The sequence below is a fragment of the Ostrea edulis genome, chromosome 2 (genome assembly GCF_947568905.1).
Source record: "Ostrea edulis chromosome 2, xbOstEdul1.1, whole genome shotgun sequence".
Classification (NCBI taxonomy): Eukaryota; Metazoa; Mollusca; class Bivalvia; order Ostreida; family Ostreidae; genus Ostrea; species Ostrea edulis.
The window spans coordinates 95,875,308-95,894,530 of NC_079165.1; the positions used below are offsets into that span (position 1 = coordinate 95,875,308).

The window sequence follows — 19,223 nt, forward strand, 5'->3', positions numbered from 1 at the left end:
CTTTAAAAGTAGGTCAAATTCCAAGGTCAAAAGGTTTAGTACCCACGGAGAATTCTTATCACAAGGATTACTCATGTGAAATATTAAAGCTCTAGCACTTACTGTTCAAAAGTTATTAGCAAGGTTAAAGTTTTAAAAAGTAGGTCAAACTCCAAGGTCACATGGCCGAAAATGTTGGTACCCACGGAAAAATCTTGTCACAAGGAATACTCGTGTGAAATATCAAAGCTCTAGCACTTACTGTTCAAAAGTTATTAGCCAGGTTAACGTTTCAGACAGAATGACAAAAACAATATGCCAGCCACCGATCTTCAATCTCGGGGGCATAAAATATGAGCCACTCTCTTGCCCCTTCTCATGGGCATCTCTACTGTTCATAGTAAATTGCCGTAGGGGTTGGTTGTACTCTGCGTTAAAAGCCCGATTGAATCCTTGGTTGTATCTGAATGACGTTTGACCACGGTGAAGCTGATTTCAATGATCTCCGTTTAAAATGCTCGAATGAACAAGAGTGACTGTACATGTACAATCATTAAGTTCGCAATACTCTTACAGCGTACGGTTTTAGAAAATAATAGTCAAATCAACCTTTCCTCAGAGTCACCTAATTCACATGAGAGACAATGCGATATAGATAGTGCATGTAGTGAAGAGTAACAACGAAAATGTTCACCTCGAGAAAACCATCGTTAGAGGTTTTCCCAGGATGAAATTTTCGATGTTTCCCTCAACTCCATGCACCATTGGATTTATCATACTGAAAAATCACGCTTTCCTGTGTGATAGGACGTAACGATCGCCATTACTCCACAATGGGTTATATTATAAAAAAAAAAAAAAGTTGACTACGTGGAATTCATGTGCGTACGGTTCGCCATATTTTAGATCAGAATTACAAAATGCTATTTGACATACATGTAACGAGTCTACTGGAATCCTTCGTTACAGGTGGCTCTACAGCGCGGAGTAGGGGCGAATCCCCCGGATGTCCTGACAAGTTTTAAACCATGGATGCGTGGACTTTCGCGGTTTTAGTTACGTGTTACTGCGACTTTGAAAAATTGTTAGATGATAGTCGGCCGGAAAGCAGTATTCAGAGCCAGATTTTATCTACTTTCCATAAGTTTATTCCTGGGTTTATCAAAGAACTCCTGTATATACTTTTTGAAATGATAATTAGCCTTTTCTATGTAATTTCCTTTTTCTCTCAAAGGGGTCCAGGGAATCCCAATCCCTGGAACCTCTCTAATTCAGTCATTCTTGCTTGATAAAACAATAAACTGCCCTTCTTGACCGAGAGGAGGTCACAATGAAGTTGTATACCTCAACTAAAATTTGATAGAAGTTAATTCTCTCTTTATTTCAACAATGTACAAAATCCAGTCATACATGGTATGACAATCCATGAACAAAAATGTGATGAAGATAATTTCAAAACATAATATTGGAAATCATAAGACATTGACATACATCCAATTCACGAGGGGAAAAGTTATGGTTAAAGAAAACAACTTAATATGCATTGTCTTCCTTACTCCAAGATTGTCATTAGTTGAATGAAATAGCCATTTTGAATCCCTGACCTTGCTATTACATTTAATGCATCTTTTGACGTCCATGTGAACATCATTTGTTGCTTGGTACAAATAGAGCTGATACACAATATGCATTTTCTATGCTCAGCCAAGATACTGTATTTTTTTTTTTTTTTTTAAACCTTCTTGCATAGTTTAAAGAGCCTTTACAAGTGGTTTTAAAGTCCAAAATCATGAAGAAACTGACAATTTTTAATTATCAGCAACATATCCTGGTAAATTATCAGATGCCTTTCATTACTATTCATTTTTCAGTGCATACCAGCTCTCAGACAAAGGTGCTAGTGATTTGTTTCATTTTAATGATAAACCCCGTTTACATACAACCTCATGATCAGTGCACTAAAATGTTATAAAAATATATAAATTAAAATGACTACATGTACTTACAGTATAATATCACAGTTAATGGATACTAATTACAGATTGCATTTCTTATGTAGGTAATACTAAGTAATTTTTATACAACATCAAAATATCAACTTTAATCAGTTCCATTTTCAGTTTTGCCACATAAAATTTTAAACATCAACCTTTCACACAATGTGTACATGTAATCAACTGCATTCTATACACTGTATATGTAGTTGTGTTTCTTTTTTTAACCTTACTTCCAACAAAAAAAATGTCATTTCCAGTTCTTTTTAAATGGTGAAAAGATTATATGATAACTAAAAATTGTTTGCTTACTTATGACAAATAGAAATTGCTTGCTTACTTATGACAAACAGAAACTATCATCCTTTTAAACTTTGCAATTTAATTTTTCTTCAATGAATTTAAATATCTTTCTATGTAATAACTAACAATTTTATATGTTACACTACTTCTCTCATTTCAACATCACGCCATTTACAACAGCAGCACCATTTCTAAGGTTGTTGAAAATCATGAAAACAAAATTCAGATCATCAACAGACATGCACACACTTACATACATAGAAACAGATACATTTGACACTGAAACATATTTAAAAGAAAAATGGGGAAAAAATTGTTCAGATTGCAAGTTGAATTAATAAAGCAATGATTATAACAATTCCTACGAGAAACCTGTAATTAAGAATGATGTAAATAAAATGAAGAGCTATCTGTTCTAGTCATGAGCTTCTTCGTTTAATATATTCTAGTACTCTCAGAATACCCTCCAGCCTTTCTTTGTAGGAGGTCATAGCTAACATTGTCAGCTGAATTCTGGGATCTAAAGGTAGTATTGGTAGAACTTTCCATAGCCACGCAGTGCTGTTGGGATTTCCCTGGAAGTCTGCGTCAAAGGCTGGAAAACCTCCAAAATGTCGACTGATTTGATTTCGCTGCATCCCTGGCAGGTTATCGAACCAGGATTTAACTTCTTGGTAGGTTTGATCTTGAAGCTTGTTTACAGCTGTAATATGGATTGAATTCAACGTATCAAACGATGTGTTTAAAAAAAGAATTGTAGCCTATCTTGTTTTTGAGTGTGTCTTAACCCCCATCAAACTCTTCATCTATTTCCCCTAAGTTTTACAAGGATTTACACAATGAGGACGTTCTGACATTTTATTAAAATTAGGAATCCCTAAAAATGGGTGAACAAATACAAAAACATAAATATGATGCAACTACCTAATAATTAGTCAAATTAAAATCAGATTATGATAACAATTGTGTTAAACAAAATACCTTCCAAGTCATTTTCCCCTATTGCAACATCTCTCAGAAACTCCACATTGGCTGTGTGGTATCCATCTCTGTGTCCTCTGGAGAGGACTTTAAATCTTCGGCCTCCTATGCAATCAACCAATGACCGTCCATCGGGGAAGAACTGTACATCTCTTATCTCCAACATACAACCAAACTCCGAGAAATCGTCACTGTTCAAAAGAATTATAAGATTCAAATAAGTCACCAATTCTTCAACATTTATTTAGTAGATTAAGAATCCATTCTTGTACACTAGTGACACAAATTATCTGGCATTCATATTTTGAACTTGCTTGCGCAGGACATGCAACAAATATATATATATGCGAGTTCCAAGCTCGTCCCTGTCAGAGACCTGGGGCCCGTTTTACAAAACATCTTACGATAAAGTTGCGAGTCTTAAATTGTATTACACAGTTATCACTTTAAGTGAATGAAGTAAAACTTTTCTGAGGCTTAATTTTAAATATTTTGTAAAAAATTTTTGCATTAAGAGCGAATGCTCTTACAATAAACTGGAAAATTCCAGTATGTAAAGTTGGTCGAAAGTCGTAAGTTCTTTTGTAAAACGCGCCCCTGTACATTTAGTGGACCTTTGGATAACTTGACATGATTTATATCTTATATATATTTTACAACTCTTTCAAATCCTTAGAAAATATGATGATAAAAAAATTTCAATTTAAAATTATTTCTAAAACAGAATTTCACTTGCACTTATTTCTGCATTGAATAATTCAAATGAGTTGTTTCTGTTTAGGGCTTACTCATCAACATGACTGCATTACATACTGGGTGTTGGTTTTAGCTTACTTACTAACCATTCAAAGAAATCAATATCTTCTTCCATTAATATGAAATTAAATTAAGTAGTTTCAGATTCTAAATATCAATCAGATCGATCACAAACTTAAAGAATTCATATCTTTTTTTTTTTCATTTAATATTCTTACTCATGGTTGTGGTTAAACATTTGAAACCTTAGGGCCCATCTGGACCCCTGACTTTCAAAAGATTATGGGCCCACAATTTGATCAAAGCCCCACATGGTATATCAATTACCAGTAAAGACCTAAGAACAGAAGAGTTATTTTTAGTGACAAAACATTCTACTTGCAGTGTCCGACAGACATTGCTGATTAACAAGCCTTTTCTGCTGAAACCATCTTGATTGTTTGTTCTCATATTTATGGAATTAATGGTCTCTCTTGGTTCTTCTCTTCTAGGGTTTTGAAACCCCTTTGGTAAATGTACCCTGCTAGTTTAGGTCACATATATATACTTGAAGTAACCTACATGTATGTTTAGTGTCTGCTTTGCACACAACATGAATAATCTTAGTTAGTATAACATTTTATTGAAAAGGAAAGTACATCAAAATTGGAAATGTTCCAGGATAAAAATTTAGTCGCCATGTTGGCGAGGTGATTTTTCTAATCGCCCACAGCAAATATTACTCACATTGGTGAGTGGTTATCTACGACCCTGTTACTATAAAGACTCATTATAACGTGATGTACACCTTGACTAGAAATTTCTGCAGCATAATGATTTTCAAAAATATCATTTCTTGAAGCACAAAAAAGAATTTCACAAAAGAATCCTTTGAATTTTTATTCTATTCATAAAATTTTCAGATTTATATATTTAGTAACTGGAATGCAGATTGATTACAATAGCAATTGCATAAGCTTTCTCTGTATTTGAAAAAATACATCTAAACATGGCTTAATATATAAATTGTTTTTATCTTTAATATGCAAAATAAAATAAAGATGAAATATAATATGCCATGAATGATTCTGATCAAACAATATGGCCTTTCATATTACATAAACGTGAACATCTAGATTCCTTTCATTGTATTCACTTCATATCCATATTTAGACATTTGACGGGAATAACAGTTGAGTGGTAATTCAGAAATACTGATTATGTGATAAAAGAAAAAAATACAATGCTTTTGCCATCTTATTCAGTGTACTGGTGCCTAGACACAGTTTAAACATTTTTCAATTATCCAATAAAACTGAAACCTCAAACATTTTCCCATGATTTTAAACAGCACTTGCAATCACACAAGATTACAACTATTTTTTTCACTAAGAAATACATTTTGTGACAAACTTTAATGTCTGCCGGATAACTTACTCATCTCCCCCCGCAGAGATGCACATTCCAAATTGTCTGGTTCCAGATTCCATACACTGCCTGACCATAAGTCGATATCGAGGCTCAAAGATATGTAGAGGACAAGATACTCCAGGAAATGACATTGTGCATACAAAAATAGGAACATGATGTCTCTCATCTTCTCCCATTCTAAAACAAAGATAATACAATTGTCATTATAATTATACATCAAAAGACAACAGCTTTTGTATCCAAGAAAATCTTTTATCTTACTCAGTGTATATTCACTTGACATGAGGACTTACTTTGCAAGTTCAACTAGCTCATCCTCATGAACTTTTTTCCTAGCTTCATATTCTTCAGGGAAATAGGTTTTAATTATATTTTCCAATGATTCGTCTCTGGTTTGGCGTCTCTCAGCTAAATACTACAAAAGTTAAGTTTACAGTATCTAAATCTTTTGTAACATTATTGTTGTGTAGCATTTGATTAAACTTCTTGAACTGACTTGAACACATTCAGAAAATTTGAAAATGCAAGTACCTCTACTAATGAGCCTTTACATAGAGGACAAACACTTTGGTGATCTAGACTTCTGTCGAGGCATTGTCTACAGAAGGAATGACCACATGGAGTGGTGACTGGTTCATGCAACAAACGGTAACACAGACTGCACTCAAAGTCATCCACATTCAGCAAAGTTCCGCTAATATCCATTGGTATACTTTCTGCAGACTCTAAAATCACAAACTCAGAAATTAACTACATATGATCACCACTGTTCAACCAACAAGCTCACTTATAGGAAACTAATATCGAGTACATTTAAGGTGACTGGGTAGTCTTGAAGCAGATATAATTGTTGCATGCTGAAAATTCATCCTTTAACTAATTCTGGAATACAGAGCCTTAATAAAAATATGGTTTGTTTCCCCTTCCCAACCCATCATTTTGACCTATAAGTAGGAAGGAAGGAAAAAAAATATTTTGGAAAAAAGATGTAAACTACAGCAAATCTTTAAGTGAACTTGCAAAGAAAAAGTTTCATACTTCTGAAAAAAAAGTATTTGAGAGAGAAATGGCATTATTTTTCAAAATGGGGCATTTCTTTGGGTAACTCAGAAAGGAAAAACAAAATAAATTTTAATTCAAGCTTTACTGCAAGAATTTGGCAGGCCTACTTTGCTGTTTCTGTGGAGTCTCTTGGGGTGAGAGTGGAGCCTGGGTAGTAATTGGTTCATGTGCACGCTTTCTATTACTATCGCTGTTCCTGCCATAAGGAGACTGGGATCTTGACCTTGCACCTCTCAGGAAAATGATTGGCGATTCTCTTCTGCTGCTTGGTTCAGATGCACCTTAAAAATTAAAACTGATGCTGCTGACGGTCCACTAGAGTATTAAGGAATCACAGCATGATATCTTTGATTTTTATGGATTGAAATTCAAAAAATCTATACATACATTTCAGTGTGATTGTTGAGTCTGTATTTTCACCTTCACCATTTGAAGCATGTCCTGAGGAACATTGTTCATCCTGTAAAATAAATAGATGAGTAAAACATACATACATTTTTTAGATTTTGAATTTTCAAACTTGACAGACATGTTTCTTTCTGTGTATAATCAGCATGTCATCAAATTGCCTGATTTCTCCAATGTCAAGAAAATGCTTGTACAACAAACCTGCTGACCTTGTAAACCGTACCTTATTAAAGCTTGGTTTTACTTCAGCCTGTTCCAGTACAAAGTTTGTGGCACTTGAAAGGGTCTCATTGATGATGCCTTGAAGTTGCTCCAGCTTGTCCATTGTAATGTGAGGTAGAAGAAGTGCAGTGCTGAAGTTGGAGCGGATCAGCTGAGTCAGCAGTGAAGGATTGAACTGATTTTTCAACGCCAAAGCTTTCACATCATCATTGGGAAATGGCGACAAGATTTTGTGCAGAGACTGAAAAAATAATCCAAAATAATCATGCATTTATATGCAAATTGTCATTTAAAGATTAAGCAACAGATGAAAGAAAAAAATTTACTTTGGAAAGATAATCTTTTGCTGCCTTGACTTCAGTATCCAGTGCTAAACATTGAAGCAATGATACAATAGCATCTTCAAAAAGATCCATGCCAAACTGAGCACATCCTTTACGGAAGTATCCCTGAAACATAAAAAAAGAAAAGATTTAATTTAAAACAAATAACATAACATAACTACAACCAGTGCTACAAACATAAACAAGAGTACCGCAAAGGTACATAATACGCCCGTGAAAATGCTTACATAGGGTGCTTTTCTCAAGTCATAATTTGCTTCAGTTAGTATCAGCCATCATCAGACTGTGACATACTTTCTTTGTATAATATGAATATTTCCTAAAAATTTAGTTCAACAACCTGTAATTTTCTTAAAATTTGAAAAAAATCAAAATCCTTCCGACATGTACATCTTCCATACCCATACAAATATTGTGTGAAATAAGGTTCTCACTTGAAAACTGTAGAAGGAAAAATAAAGACAAATCATGTACTCTCTATCCAACATTTCCTCAAACTGACTAAGTTCAACAACCTGTAATTTTTAAAAAAAATTTAAGAAAATAAAAATTCTTGCCACATGCATATCTTCCATACCCGTACAAATACTTTATAAAATAAGAAGGATCTCACTTGAAAACTGTGGAAGGATAAACAGACAAATCATGTTCTCTCAGTCTATACGAAAGTTTTTTGGACCACACAGGACATTCGGTCCTGTGTAATCAATGAACACACCGGACTGAACCAAATTTTGTCAGACCGAAAAACCTAATATAAAAAAGAGAAAAACGTGAAAATGCAAAACCAAGGAAATCTTATTTATTATACTAGTAATAGCGAGCGCAGCGAGCCAGCGCAGAGCGCTGGCTCGTACTGCGAGCTCTAATGACTAGAGCGCGGGAAATAATCCGAGCTAAATCTCAACCTCTAACAAGAATTTTTTTTTACGCCAATCCCAGAAGTCCCTCGTACAAAATGGCGGATGGTTCGATTCGTAAAATAATAATAAAAAAATCTTTGAAGTATTACAAACCTTTCTTATTTGAAAGGAAAGGATGACAATCATATTCTTCCCCCTTTCTTTTTCTTTTTAAAATATTGTCTAAAGAAATGTAAACAGTCACGTCACAACTACCAGGCTACGTCACAATACACTCGTTGCATTTCCCGCTAAACTGGTTCCTACATTGGCGAGAAGAGCAAGACAGTAATCCTACGTATTGACAGTGAACCAGATCAGTTTTCCTTGTTTTCAATATAAATTTTTTAAAAATGTATTCAGATATGCTGCGCTCGTCCCAACGGTCACACCGTAATCATATTACTATACCAGGGATCCCTCCCGCATAATACTTTAGACGGTCCATGCAGTTTAATCACATTCATTTACGTATTTGGATTTGTGTGATATTTTTTACTTATAACAAACATTTAATTGACTCCGCGTCAAAATAATGAAGCTTAAAACCGAATACTGAGACATCGGACATTCCGGTCCAGTGTAAAAAATGACACATCGGACCTGAGGCACTGCACATCGGTCAGGTCCGACGTCTTTCGCATAGACTGTTCTCTCTATGTAATAATTCCTCAAAAATGACTAAATAACCTGTAATTTGCTATATAATAAAAAATTTTTTTTTAAAAAAATGGAGGCAAATCAAAATCCCTGCTACATATGCACATCTTCAATACCAATATATAAACACTCTGTAAAATAAGAAAGTTCTCACTTGGAAACTGTGGGAGGAGTTAACTGAACAAATCATGTACTCTTTCTGCAATATTTTCTCAAAATAGACAAGTTAAACAACTTGTAATTTTCTCAAAAATTGAAGGAAATCAAAATCCTTGCCACCTGCAAATCTTCCATACACATACAAACACTCTATAACACAAAATGGTCATCACTTGAAAATTGTGGGAGGAGTTAGCCAGACAAATTATGTACCCTCCATACATTAATAATTTTCAAATAAAGGGGCAAAACTCCTGCAAGAGAGGTTGAAATGGATCAAAATTGCAATAAGTTCTAAAGTGATCCACAAAGAACAGGGCTCGAATAAGTCTGTGACTGGTTAAAAGACTGGTGGACTGACTGACATTTGTTTTAAGTCAGTCCGATGGGACAGGTTAATTTTCTAAAGCATCATTTTGGAGATAATTATGAAATCTTATACACACATTGGCATGCTTCTGTATATATCAGACGAATCTGTTTCGTAAATATAAATCCCACATTATTTAACATTTAAGTGTTACAGTATTGTCTGAGGCATATTATTTCATTATAATAACATTAACGAAATATGTTTAATCATTTCTGGAAAACTCTGTTGGACTGGTAAATTTTTCTACCGACTGGTTGAAATTATACCCCATCGGTCTGGCTAGACTGGTGACATCAAAAGTTAGCTTCAAGCCCTGAAGAAGCTACATAGCAAGCTTGATATGTGACAGAGAAATGAAATTAGAAACAGAAACCCTGAACAGACAGAAATACAGACATCGCTGTACCATATAAATACGTCCTGTATAAAGTCGAGCGTATAAAAAACAGAGCTGTCCAAGCTAGATTCAAGTCCATCATATTAATTTTTATTTCAGATTAGAAAGCTACTTTCAAACAAAGAATATGATTATTGATGATCTTATCAAAAATGGAAGAGCAAACTGTACCAATCAAGTTTCCATTACAGTCATCCTAATATATGTAGTGCACAAGATAACTTACTTTAGGCCAGTCAGGACGGAGTTTGACAACTCTCTCTGCATCTTGCAAAGCTTCCCTAAATCTATCAAGAGAAGCAAATGCATGGGAACGGTTGCTTAGTAAGAGATGATCTTGAGGTGCTGCAAAAAAAAAATTATTCAGTTCTAAGCAAGATGTATGCATAAATATATATATATATATATATATATATATATATATATATATATATATATAATATATCTCACAGTTTGAATAATGATTTTCTACAATAAGTTAGTAATAGAAAATAACATTTATAATTACAATATATTATTGTACCTAAATAAGATTTCCATAAAGCAGGGCATGTATACCTTCGCAATGAGTGCCTACAACCGGTTAACCTGTTCTATGAAGTCCCACACTGACCTTGACCTATTGACCCTAAAATCAATAATGCTGGAACTTTTTCTCAACATAACTACATGTGAAGTATCAAATCAATCAAGCAACAAATGTGGCCTGTAGAGTGGAGATCTACAATGCCCTATAGTGGCTTTGACCTATGGACCCTGAAATTAATAGGATTTCCCCTTGCTTGATAAAGAGAGCGGCATGTGAAGTATCAGTGATAGAATGCCTGCAGAATGTCTGCAATCTCAAGTGTTACGCAACCCTCAAACAAAATAAATTGAAAAATAATTGCACTGTGAATCAATATTTCAAAATGTATTTTTCATCGCCTAAAACACAGAATTTCATATAAAAGCATTTGGCACTTATATTTCATAGTATTTATGCATCTTTGCACCACGTCATCTAGAATGGCCTACTCCTTAATGTTTGTACATAGGAAAGAATGCAAATTCATTTACTTTGAATTTTAAAAAAGGAGTATTTCTAATGCATATCTTGTAAATTTTAAGAATTGTAAAACAATCTCTACTTTGAAAGTGTAGTGTTGTATAGATCTAAATATTTCACAACATTCTTATCATAGGTATTTAGGTATGAATCTAATTACTCTCAGCATGATTCTGTGTATATATATATATATACATATATGTTTTTGCAAAGTGAAAGTAGACGAGTTCGTGTAGATCTATGTCCTCAATCTCTACCCAGAGTTATCGTTCCTTTCACTTACATGTCCTTATTTAAACCGGAAGTTCGTTTGTTATAAAACATACATCTTCCGATATTATGAGAAACTGAGTTTCATAACATGTATGATGTAAATATTTAATCAATACTTACATAACTCAATAGCCAAACTGTATAGTTCAACAGATTTTTCGAAGAGTCTTCTTTCGAAAAACCTATTTCCATCAGCCTTCAGGCGTGAGGCCTTACTTTCATTTGGAAACCAACTTTCCAGAAGTCTCGTTAAAAGCACATTTGATTGAAAACTGGAGGTTCTAACGAAATGATGAATAGTTCCACATGTTCTACAGGTTTTAGATTCATCTCTTTCGAAACATTTTCTACAATAGGTATGACCACACGGTATAGTCACAGGTTCGTTAAATAATCCCCTACATATCGTGCAGGTGAACATGCAACTTTTGCTCATGTTTGCACTGGATACGATATTGTCCCGTTTCACAGCATTCACTAAAGCAGATACTAAGTGTTTTAAAGCAGATGGTGTTTGATTCCCAAGTCTGAAAGCGCTTTCATAAGCATCAAAGGCTTTCTCAAAGTGTCCCCAACAGGCGAAACTATTCGCGAGTCCCATGCACAGATCCAATGACGGTCCGTTTTCTTTAATAGTACGTTCATAAATCTCTGCAGCCAGTTGGTAATTCTGGGTATTAAAAGCCTCCTTGGCTAAGTCAACCATCTTCACATCGGCGAAGGCAGTTACACACTCCATACACATTCAAAAGCCATACTCATACTACCAACCTTATGTAACGTCACGTGCTTACTTGCTGAGCGTTGATTGGCCAAATAGGAAAGGGCATAGGGTCGGAATAAGGTTGTTATGAAACGGTGCTAAACTTTCATAATAACTGCATAATTTGCACCTACGCAGAACTCTATAAAGAAGGGAAATTAACCATGTATGATTTTTTAAATATGAAAGTCTCAAAGAGAAATCGTTACATGTATCCATTACGCTTGAGTTTCGAGAGGCATGCCTACACTGAGACTCGAGCCAAGAACAAAAAACAATTTATCCCCCCCCCCCTTTATAATCTTATTTGGAAAATGAATAAAACAATTTTATTTAATTAGAGGTCTAATATTTTTACAAACATAGAACCAAAATTTTAACGAAAACGTAGAGAAAATATTAGAATTGGGTCTAGATAGCTGAAGAAATTGCTTTCATAAGGAACTTTGTTTTATAATGTTTTATAAGCTTCATTTTATAAGTAACTTCTATGCATTCATGATCAAAGTTCATGGTTAAGTTACAACTGTTCCTATCTATTGCTGAATGATACTGCATAACTTTATGTTATTTATTCATATCGTTATAACTGTAACGATTACTAGTACCTGGGCGAAGTGAACGTACATTAGGTATAGGTTAAATAAGACTATGTGGGCTTCTAATGTAGATTAATCTTTTTCATATTTAACCAACTGAACTGATAGGTTACTCTTATACCCTTGTATTATGAAACATTTTTTAAAATGGTAATTGTTTTAAAAATATGACATTTGAAGATGAATGATAAAGACATGTCCATTTATTGACCCCATGAGTTTGGGGTAAATTGTCAGCGCTACAAGTTAAAAAGCACACAGTGATTCTGTCCTTTTAAGTAATGGGTAATTTTTAGAAGTTATTTCCACATTTCATTTCGCTTCAAAATTCAATAATAATGTGTACGAAAGACAATTAGGATCACTTGAAAAATATTTCTAAAGGCGTTATAACACAAAATACTGACATAACGCGAAGTAAAGGCGCAATGATGCAGCAAAACAAAGGCGTCATAATATTATAACGCGAAACAAAGACGTATTTAACGCGAAAGAAAAGCGGAATAACGCGAATAAAAAAGCGCAATAAATTAACATAATGTCCAACGTATGTATACTGTTATTATGGAAACGTTAAAAGTGCCTTGTCTTGTTCAAACATCAACATGTCGATATATTTTAAAATAAGTTTGTATACCTTTCATTCGCATTATTACGCCCTCCTCTCGCGTTATAACACCTGAATCTACGGAGCGCCAAATTAACATAAACTCAAATAATTAAAGATATCTTCAATTATTTGAAGATTTAATTATTTGAAGATATCATCAATTCATTTGATACGCGCAACAATTCAATTAAAGATCTCTTCAAATGAATTAATGATATCAACAATTGAATTGATGCGCGCTACAATTCAATTGAAGAGAGCAATAATTGATATAATGCACGGATTAAATCAATTGATGAGAGCAATAATTGAATTGATGCACACATTAATTCATTTGATGAGAGCAATAATTGATTTAATCCGCGCATTAATTCAATTATTGCTCTCTTCAATTGAATTAATGATATCTTTAATTCATTTGAAGAGAGCAATAATTCTTTTAGAGAGAGCAACTATATATTTAAAGATATCTTCAATTCAACATATCCACAATTGAATTAATGATATCTTTAATTGAATTGTTGCTCTCTTTAAAATAATTCATGCGCGCATTAATTCCATATACAAAGGCATTGTAAATTATTTAAAGATATCTTCAATTGAATTAAAGAGATCATCAAATTATTTATACCGAGCTCTAAATTAATTATTGCGAGCAATATTGCTACTAAATTGATGCTCTCATCAATTGAATTGAAGAGAACAATAACTGAATTAATGCGCGCATCAAATCTATTTGCGCGCATTAAATCAATTATTGCTCTCATTAATTGAATTGATGCGCGCATTAATTCAATTGATGAGAGCAATAATTGAACTGAAGCGCGCATTAATTTATTTGATGAGAGCAATAATTGGTGGGTCCTTAGTCCTGGATTTTTGGGGTTTAGGTAGCATTTTTTTTGTTTGGAATCAATAAATTAACATTCAAAGTAATGAGAAAAGGCAAAATAGTTAAGGATTTCCATATTCATTTTCATTACAGACACTACTGAAGTAATGTACCCCTATGTAGATTTTTATGAAATTCATTGGAAACAGTTATCTGTTGTTATTTTAAAATTAAAAAAAAAAAATTTAAATTGCATTTATTTATCAGGAAACATGTCAATAACTAAAACACATGTCATTTTCAATCTGTTCATCAAGTTTTAGTACAATAAGTGCAAAATTATTGAATTAGCCTTATTCTCCAAAATGTTAAAAAACAAAACAAATATGGACACAATTTCCTTATAGCATGGTTTACATATCATTTTTTCTGTTTTTATTAGTAGATGTACATATGTTATATTTATTTATGGAAAGAAATCCATACCTTTCCTTAATAATTTCAAATCTATAGCTTCCAGAGTATGTATACCCCCATAAAAAACCTAAGTCTGGCACCATACAGCTGAGCTATTCAAAACCACTCATGGATTAAAATTCTATGTAATTTCATGAAAAGACACAGATAATAATTCCTTGTCACCTTGGTAAAATGTTTGTGAAAAATATAGGAAATCTATTGCATAATGGACTTGATAAATAATTTAATGTAAACAGAGTTATTGTCCTTGGATTCAACATTTTGAAACACATCATTGACTATTCAAATATAACTAAGACTTTTGAAATATTTTATGGCTAACAAGATTTTTTACAATAACTATTGAAAAAGACTCCAACAAAATTTATGTTCCAGTCATTAAATTATTGACTTTGCAAAATCTTATGACGTCACAGGAGTGTGGAACTACGTTAATGCGCGCATTAATTCAATTAAAGAGAGCAATAATTGAATTGGTGATATCTTCAATTATTTGAGTTTATGTTTATGTTAATTTGGCGCTCCATATATGAGAGCAATTAAAGAGAGCAATAATTGAATTTATAATATCTTTAATTCATTTGAAGAGAGCAATAATTCTTTTAGAGAGAGCAACTATATAATTAAAGATATCTTCATTTCAACATATCCACAATTGAATTAATGATCTCTTTAATTGAATTGTTGCTCTTTTTCAAAGAATTGATGCGCGCAGTAATTCCGTATACAAAAGCATTGTAAATAATTAAAGATATCTTCAATTGAAATAAAGAGATCATCAAATTATTTATACCGAGCTCTAAATTAATTATTGCGAGCAATATTTCTACGAAATTCAATTGATGCGCGCAGAAGAATTTATGATATCTTCAAATAATTGAAGATATCTTTAATTGTTTGAGTTTATGTTAATTTGGCGCTCCATATAGATGCCAGTGCATATGATAATGATAATAATAGATTTCAGAAGGGTCAATTTTGAAGGGGGTAATAACCTCTGCTAAATCATGATATGTACTCATTCGACCTGTTTTTCCTCTATCATAAAAGGACAGTCCCCTGTCGGACAACTATAAATTATATACAGGTTAATGTCCGTAAAGATTATACAGTCTCTTTATAAGAATGTAAAATCTTGTGTAAAGTACGACAACTTTTTAAGTGAATACTTTTGTAATGAAGCGGGCCTTATGCAAGGTGAAGTTCTATCACCAATAATATTCTCATTGTATATTAACGATATTGAAAATAGCTTTATACGAGAAGATTGCCCGAGTATTGATATACATTTAATCAATATTTTTCTTCTTATGTACGTTGATGATATGGTTTTGTTATCCGAGAGCGCTGCTGGCTTACAAAGGATGTTAAATACTTTTTCTAATTACACAAAAGAATGGGATTTGAGTGTTATTGTGCAGAAAACAAAAATAATGATATTTAGAAATGGTAGTAAAATTGAAGACAACGAAAAATGGTATTATGATGATGTTCGTTTAGATATTGTAAATTAATTTAATTATTTAGGAATGGTTATGTGTTACAACGGGAAATTTTTGAAAACGCAAAGGCATGCTGCTGAGCAAAACTAAATGTTCGGTTTTTTAGCGTATTATCCTATGGATATGAAATATGGGGATTCCATAAAGCCCCAGATGTTGAAAAAGTACACATTGATTTTTGCAAGAATGTCCTGGGTGTAAATAGAAAGACATGTAACAATATGGTTTACAGCGAATTAGGAAGATTACCTTTATATATTAAGAGAAAATTAAAGATTTTAAAGTACTGGATGAAACTGAAGAACACAGACAATTGTATTTTAAAGGTTTGTTACGAAGACATGTTCACTTATAATAATAACTGGTTAGCTAATATAAAAGAAGAATTGTCTAATCTGGGTTTAACTTACTTGTGGGACCACAATAGGAACCAAAATATTTATAAAATTATCGAACACAAAATGCTAGATATATACAGACAAAATATAATGTGTAGTTATGAAAGTTCATCAAAGTGTATGCTATACCGGCACCTAGTTGACAATTTTTGTGTACAATATTATCTAACAAAACCAATAAACTCGTATAGTAAGCAGCTTATTACTCGTTATAGAACCTCGTCACATTCATCATGCATAGAAACCGGTAGACATAATATTCCCAGAAAGATGAGGATTTGTAAATACTGTAATTTAAATGATATTGAAGACGAATTCCATTTCATTCTAAGATGCCCTCTTTATAATGAATTAAGAAAAAAATATATTAAACAATTCTATTATGCAAAACCAAGTGCATTTAAATTGACGAAGCTTCTGGGTCAATCTGATTAAAATCAGATCCTCGATCCGCTCCTCTTTTTTTTCTTGTCGTAGCGACAAGGAAAAAAAAAAAAAAAAGAGGAGCGGATCGAGGATCTGATTTTAATCAGATTTGCTTCTGAGTCAATCTGATTGGCTTCTGAGTGTAAATAACATCAAAGAACTGAGTAATTTAGGTAAATATCTTAAATGTGCCGCAAAACTACGTAATGACACGGTTATCAATTAGTACATAGAGCATATTTTTTCCCCGCATATACCAGATACAGTACATATTATGAATATCTGCAAGATATATATACTGTGTTTATATATAACTTAAATTTATGCAATATGACATTAAGTGTATATAACTTTAAGTAAGTTTATGCACTCTCCATATACTGTTCCTGTATGTATTATATCTTTATATCTACTCTACTACCTGTGTATATACATGTGTATGCGAATCCAATGAGCCATATGGCTCACGGAAATAAAGAAACTGAAAATTCCTTAAAAGTATAATGGAGCCGAGGCCCCAAAAGGGTGGAGAGGACCGAGGACATTGACCGACTTAAAATCGGATTATCAACCCTAGTTTAAATCTAATCTATATATATGTAACTCATATATTGGGAAATTCTTTCAATAAATTATAAAAATACTATTAAATATCAGAATTATATATAATACTACTTAGTCTAGTATAGAGTTTTGTCATATGAAACATCTATTGTTTAATTTTTCCTATGTTGTAATCGTCCTCAGTGGCTCAGTGAATAAAGCTTCGTTCTGACTTTCATGTGAAATGACTCCCATCTGCCTTTAGGTTTTAATTTTCTTGTTCATGTCCGGCTGGACATGTTATTACTGGCGATGAAAATAGTTAAATTCGACAACCTGAAATTACTCATTTTAAACGGTCCGAAATTCGGGGAGCCCCGATCTTTCAAATGGCGACAGAACTGCATTTTTATCATGAATATATCGGACAATGGACTAATATTAAGAAGAAAACCTTGACGCTTATTGAAAACTCGTATTGGGTAAGTAAAAGCAAGCATGCGTGTCATCCATCCTTCTATTTTTAGTAAACCAGAAGTGGTGAAAGAATTATATAGGTTACTGTGTGAAGGCTAATTATTGAAAATCACGTTTCATTTTTATCCCGGTCAATGGGACGGATGAATTTTAGTTATCGTAGCTATAATGGATTCCAAAACTTCACAAAAACCCTTCCAAAAATGTGTTCTATTGTAGAATCCAGTAAATGATTTCCATTTAGCCCTATCTATACTCCTCACGAAAATATTTTTAAAACTACCGTGATTCTGAAAGAAAATCTTAAACTCACTACTTCCGACTTCCATCCACTGTGCATACTTTTATCACAATAATTAGTTAAGGATTTTTATTTTTTTTTACCAATCATAGCTAGAGGACTGTTTCTTTAAATAATGATGTCTCTTATGATCAGTTATCCAATAAATGATTTAAGAACTCTGAAATTGATTTTAAAACTGCTGAAGTTCCTCATTGACAATACATATCTATGTATATTGTAGTCTTTGGAGACTGGGTCTTCCAAAGGTTTCTTGGAATTCTTTGTGTAGTGACGTTATATTTCTGGAGCGTATCAAAGATCTTACTTATACTTATCCTGCCACTCGCTTCCATCTATTGCGTCCAATGGACGACAATGTGTACCATCAGGGACCTATATACTAAATATACTATACTATATGCTGTTAGTATATAGGTCCCTGGTACAATGAAGGTAGGTACGGATTGTCAATGACGACATGTACCGTCGTTTTGGTATTGTCGAAAATGTGCCGACGGACGAATTGATATACATGTACCGTAAAAGTATTTACATATCATTGTCGATGACAATTATCGAGCGCCAAATTAACGCAAACTCAAATAATTGAAGATATCCTGTTAAATATTTGAAGATATCGTCAATTCATTTGATGCGTTTTACAATTCAATTACAGATCTCTTCAAATAATTAACGATAATATCTTCAAATCTAAATTGCGCGCATTAATTGAATAGTTGATAACATTAATTTTGTGCTAAGTTAATGCGTGATATAATTGAATTGTTACTCTTTTCAAATGAATTGATGACATTAACAATTGAATTGATGCGGCTACAATTACAATTAATACGACCAATAAATTAATCATTGTCCCCTTTGTATCTGTGTTGTTGGCATTGTACTTTTGATTTTGTGATGATAGAGAGAAAGGTTTTATTTTGTGATGATAGAGAGAAAGGTTTTATTTTGTGATGATAGAGAGAAAGGTTTTGATTGCTGTTCAGTGTTCACCTGAGAATTTTTAAATCCACTAGTA

General features: G+C 33.1%; 1 protein-coding gene across 1 annotated transcript; it reads right to left on the reverse strand.

Annotated features, from left to right (window-relative positions):
- Positions 1–1,339: 1,339 nt before the first annotated feature.
- Positions 1,340–12,075, reverse strand: LOC125678123 (LON peptidase N-terminal domain and RING finger protein 3-like). The gene is made up of 11 exons (XM_048916279.2): positions 11,392–12,075; positions 10,177–10,295; positions 7,442–7,564; positions 7,117–7,356; positions 6,873–6,945; positions 6,593–6,766; positions 5,955–6,148; positions 5,717–5,838; positions 5,430–5,600; positions 3,258–3,448; positions 1,340–2,979 (listed from the first exon to the last, which is right to left on the reverse strand). Exons 1-11 carry the CDS (start codon positions 12,014–12,016, stop codon positions 2,696–2,698), a joined length of 2,316 nt encoding a protein of 771 aa, XP_048772236.2. The 5' UTR covers positions 12,017–12,075; the 3' UTR covers positions 1,340–2,695.
- Between the last annotated feature and the right edge of the window lie 7,148 nt (positions 12,076–19,223).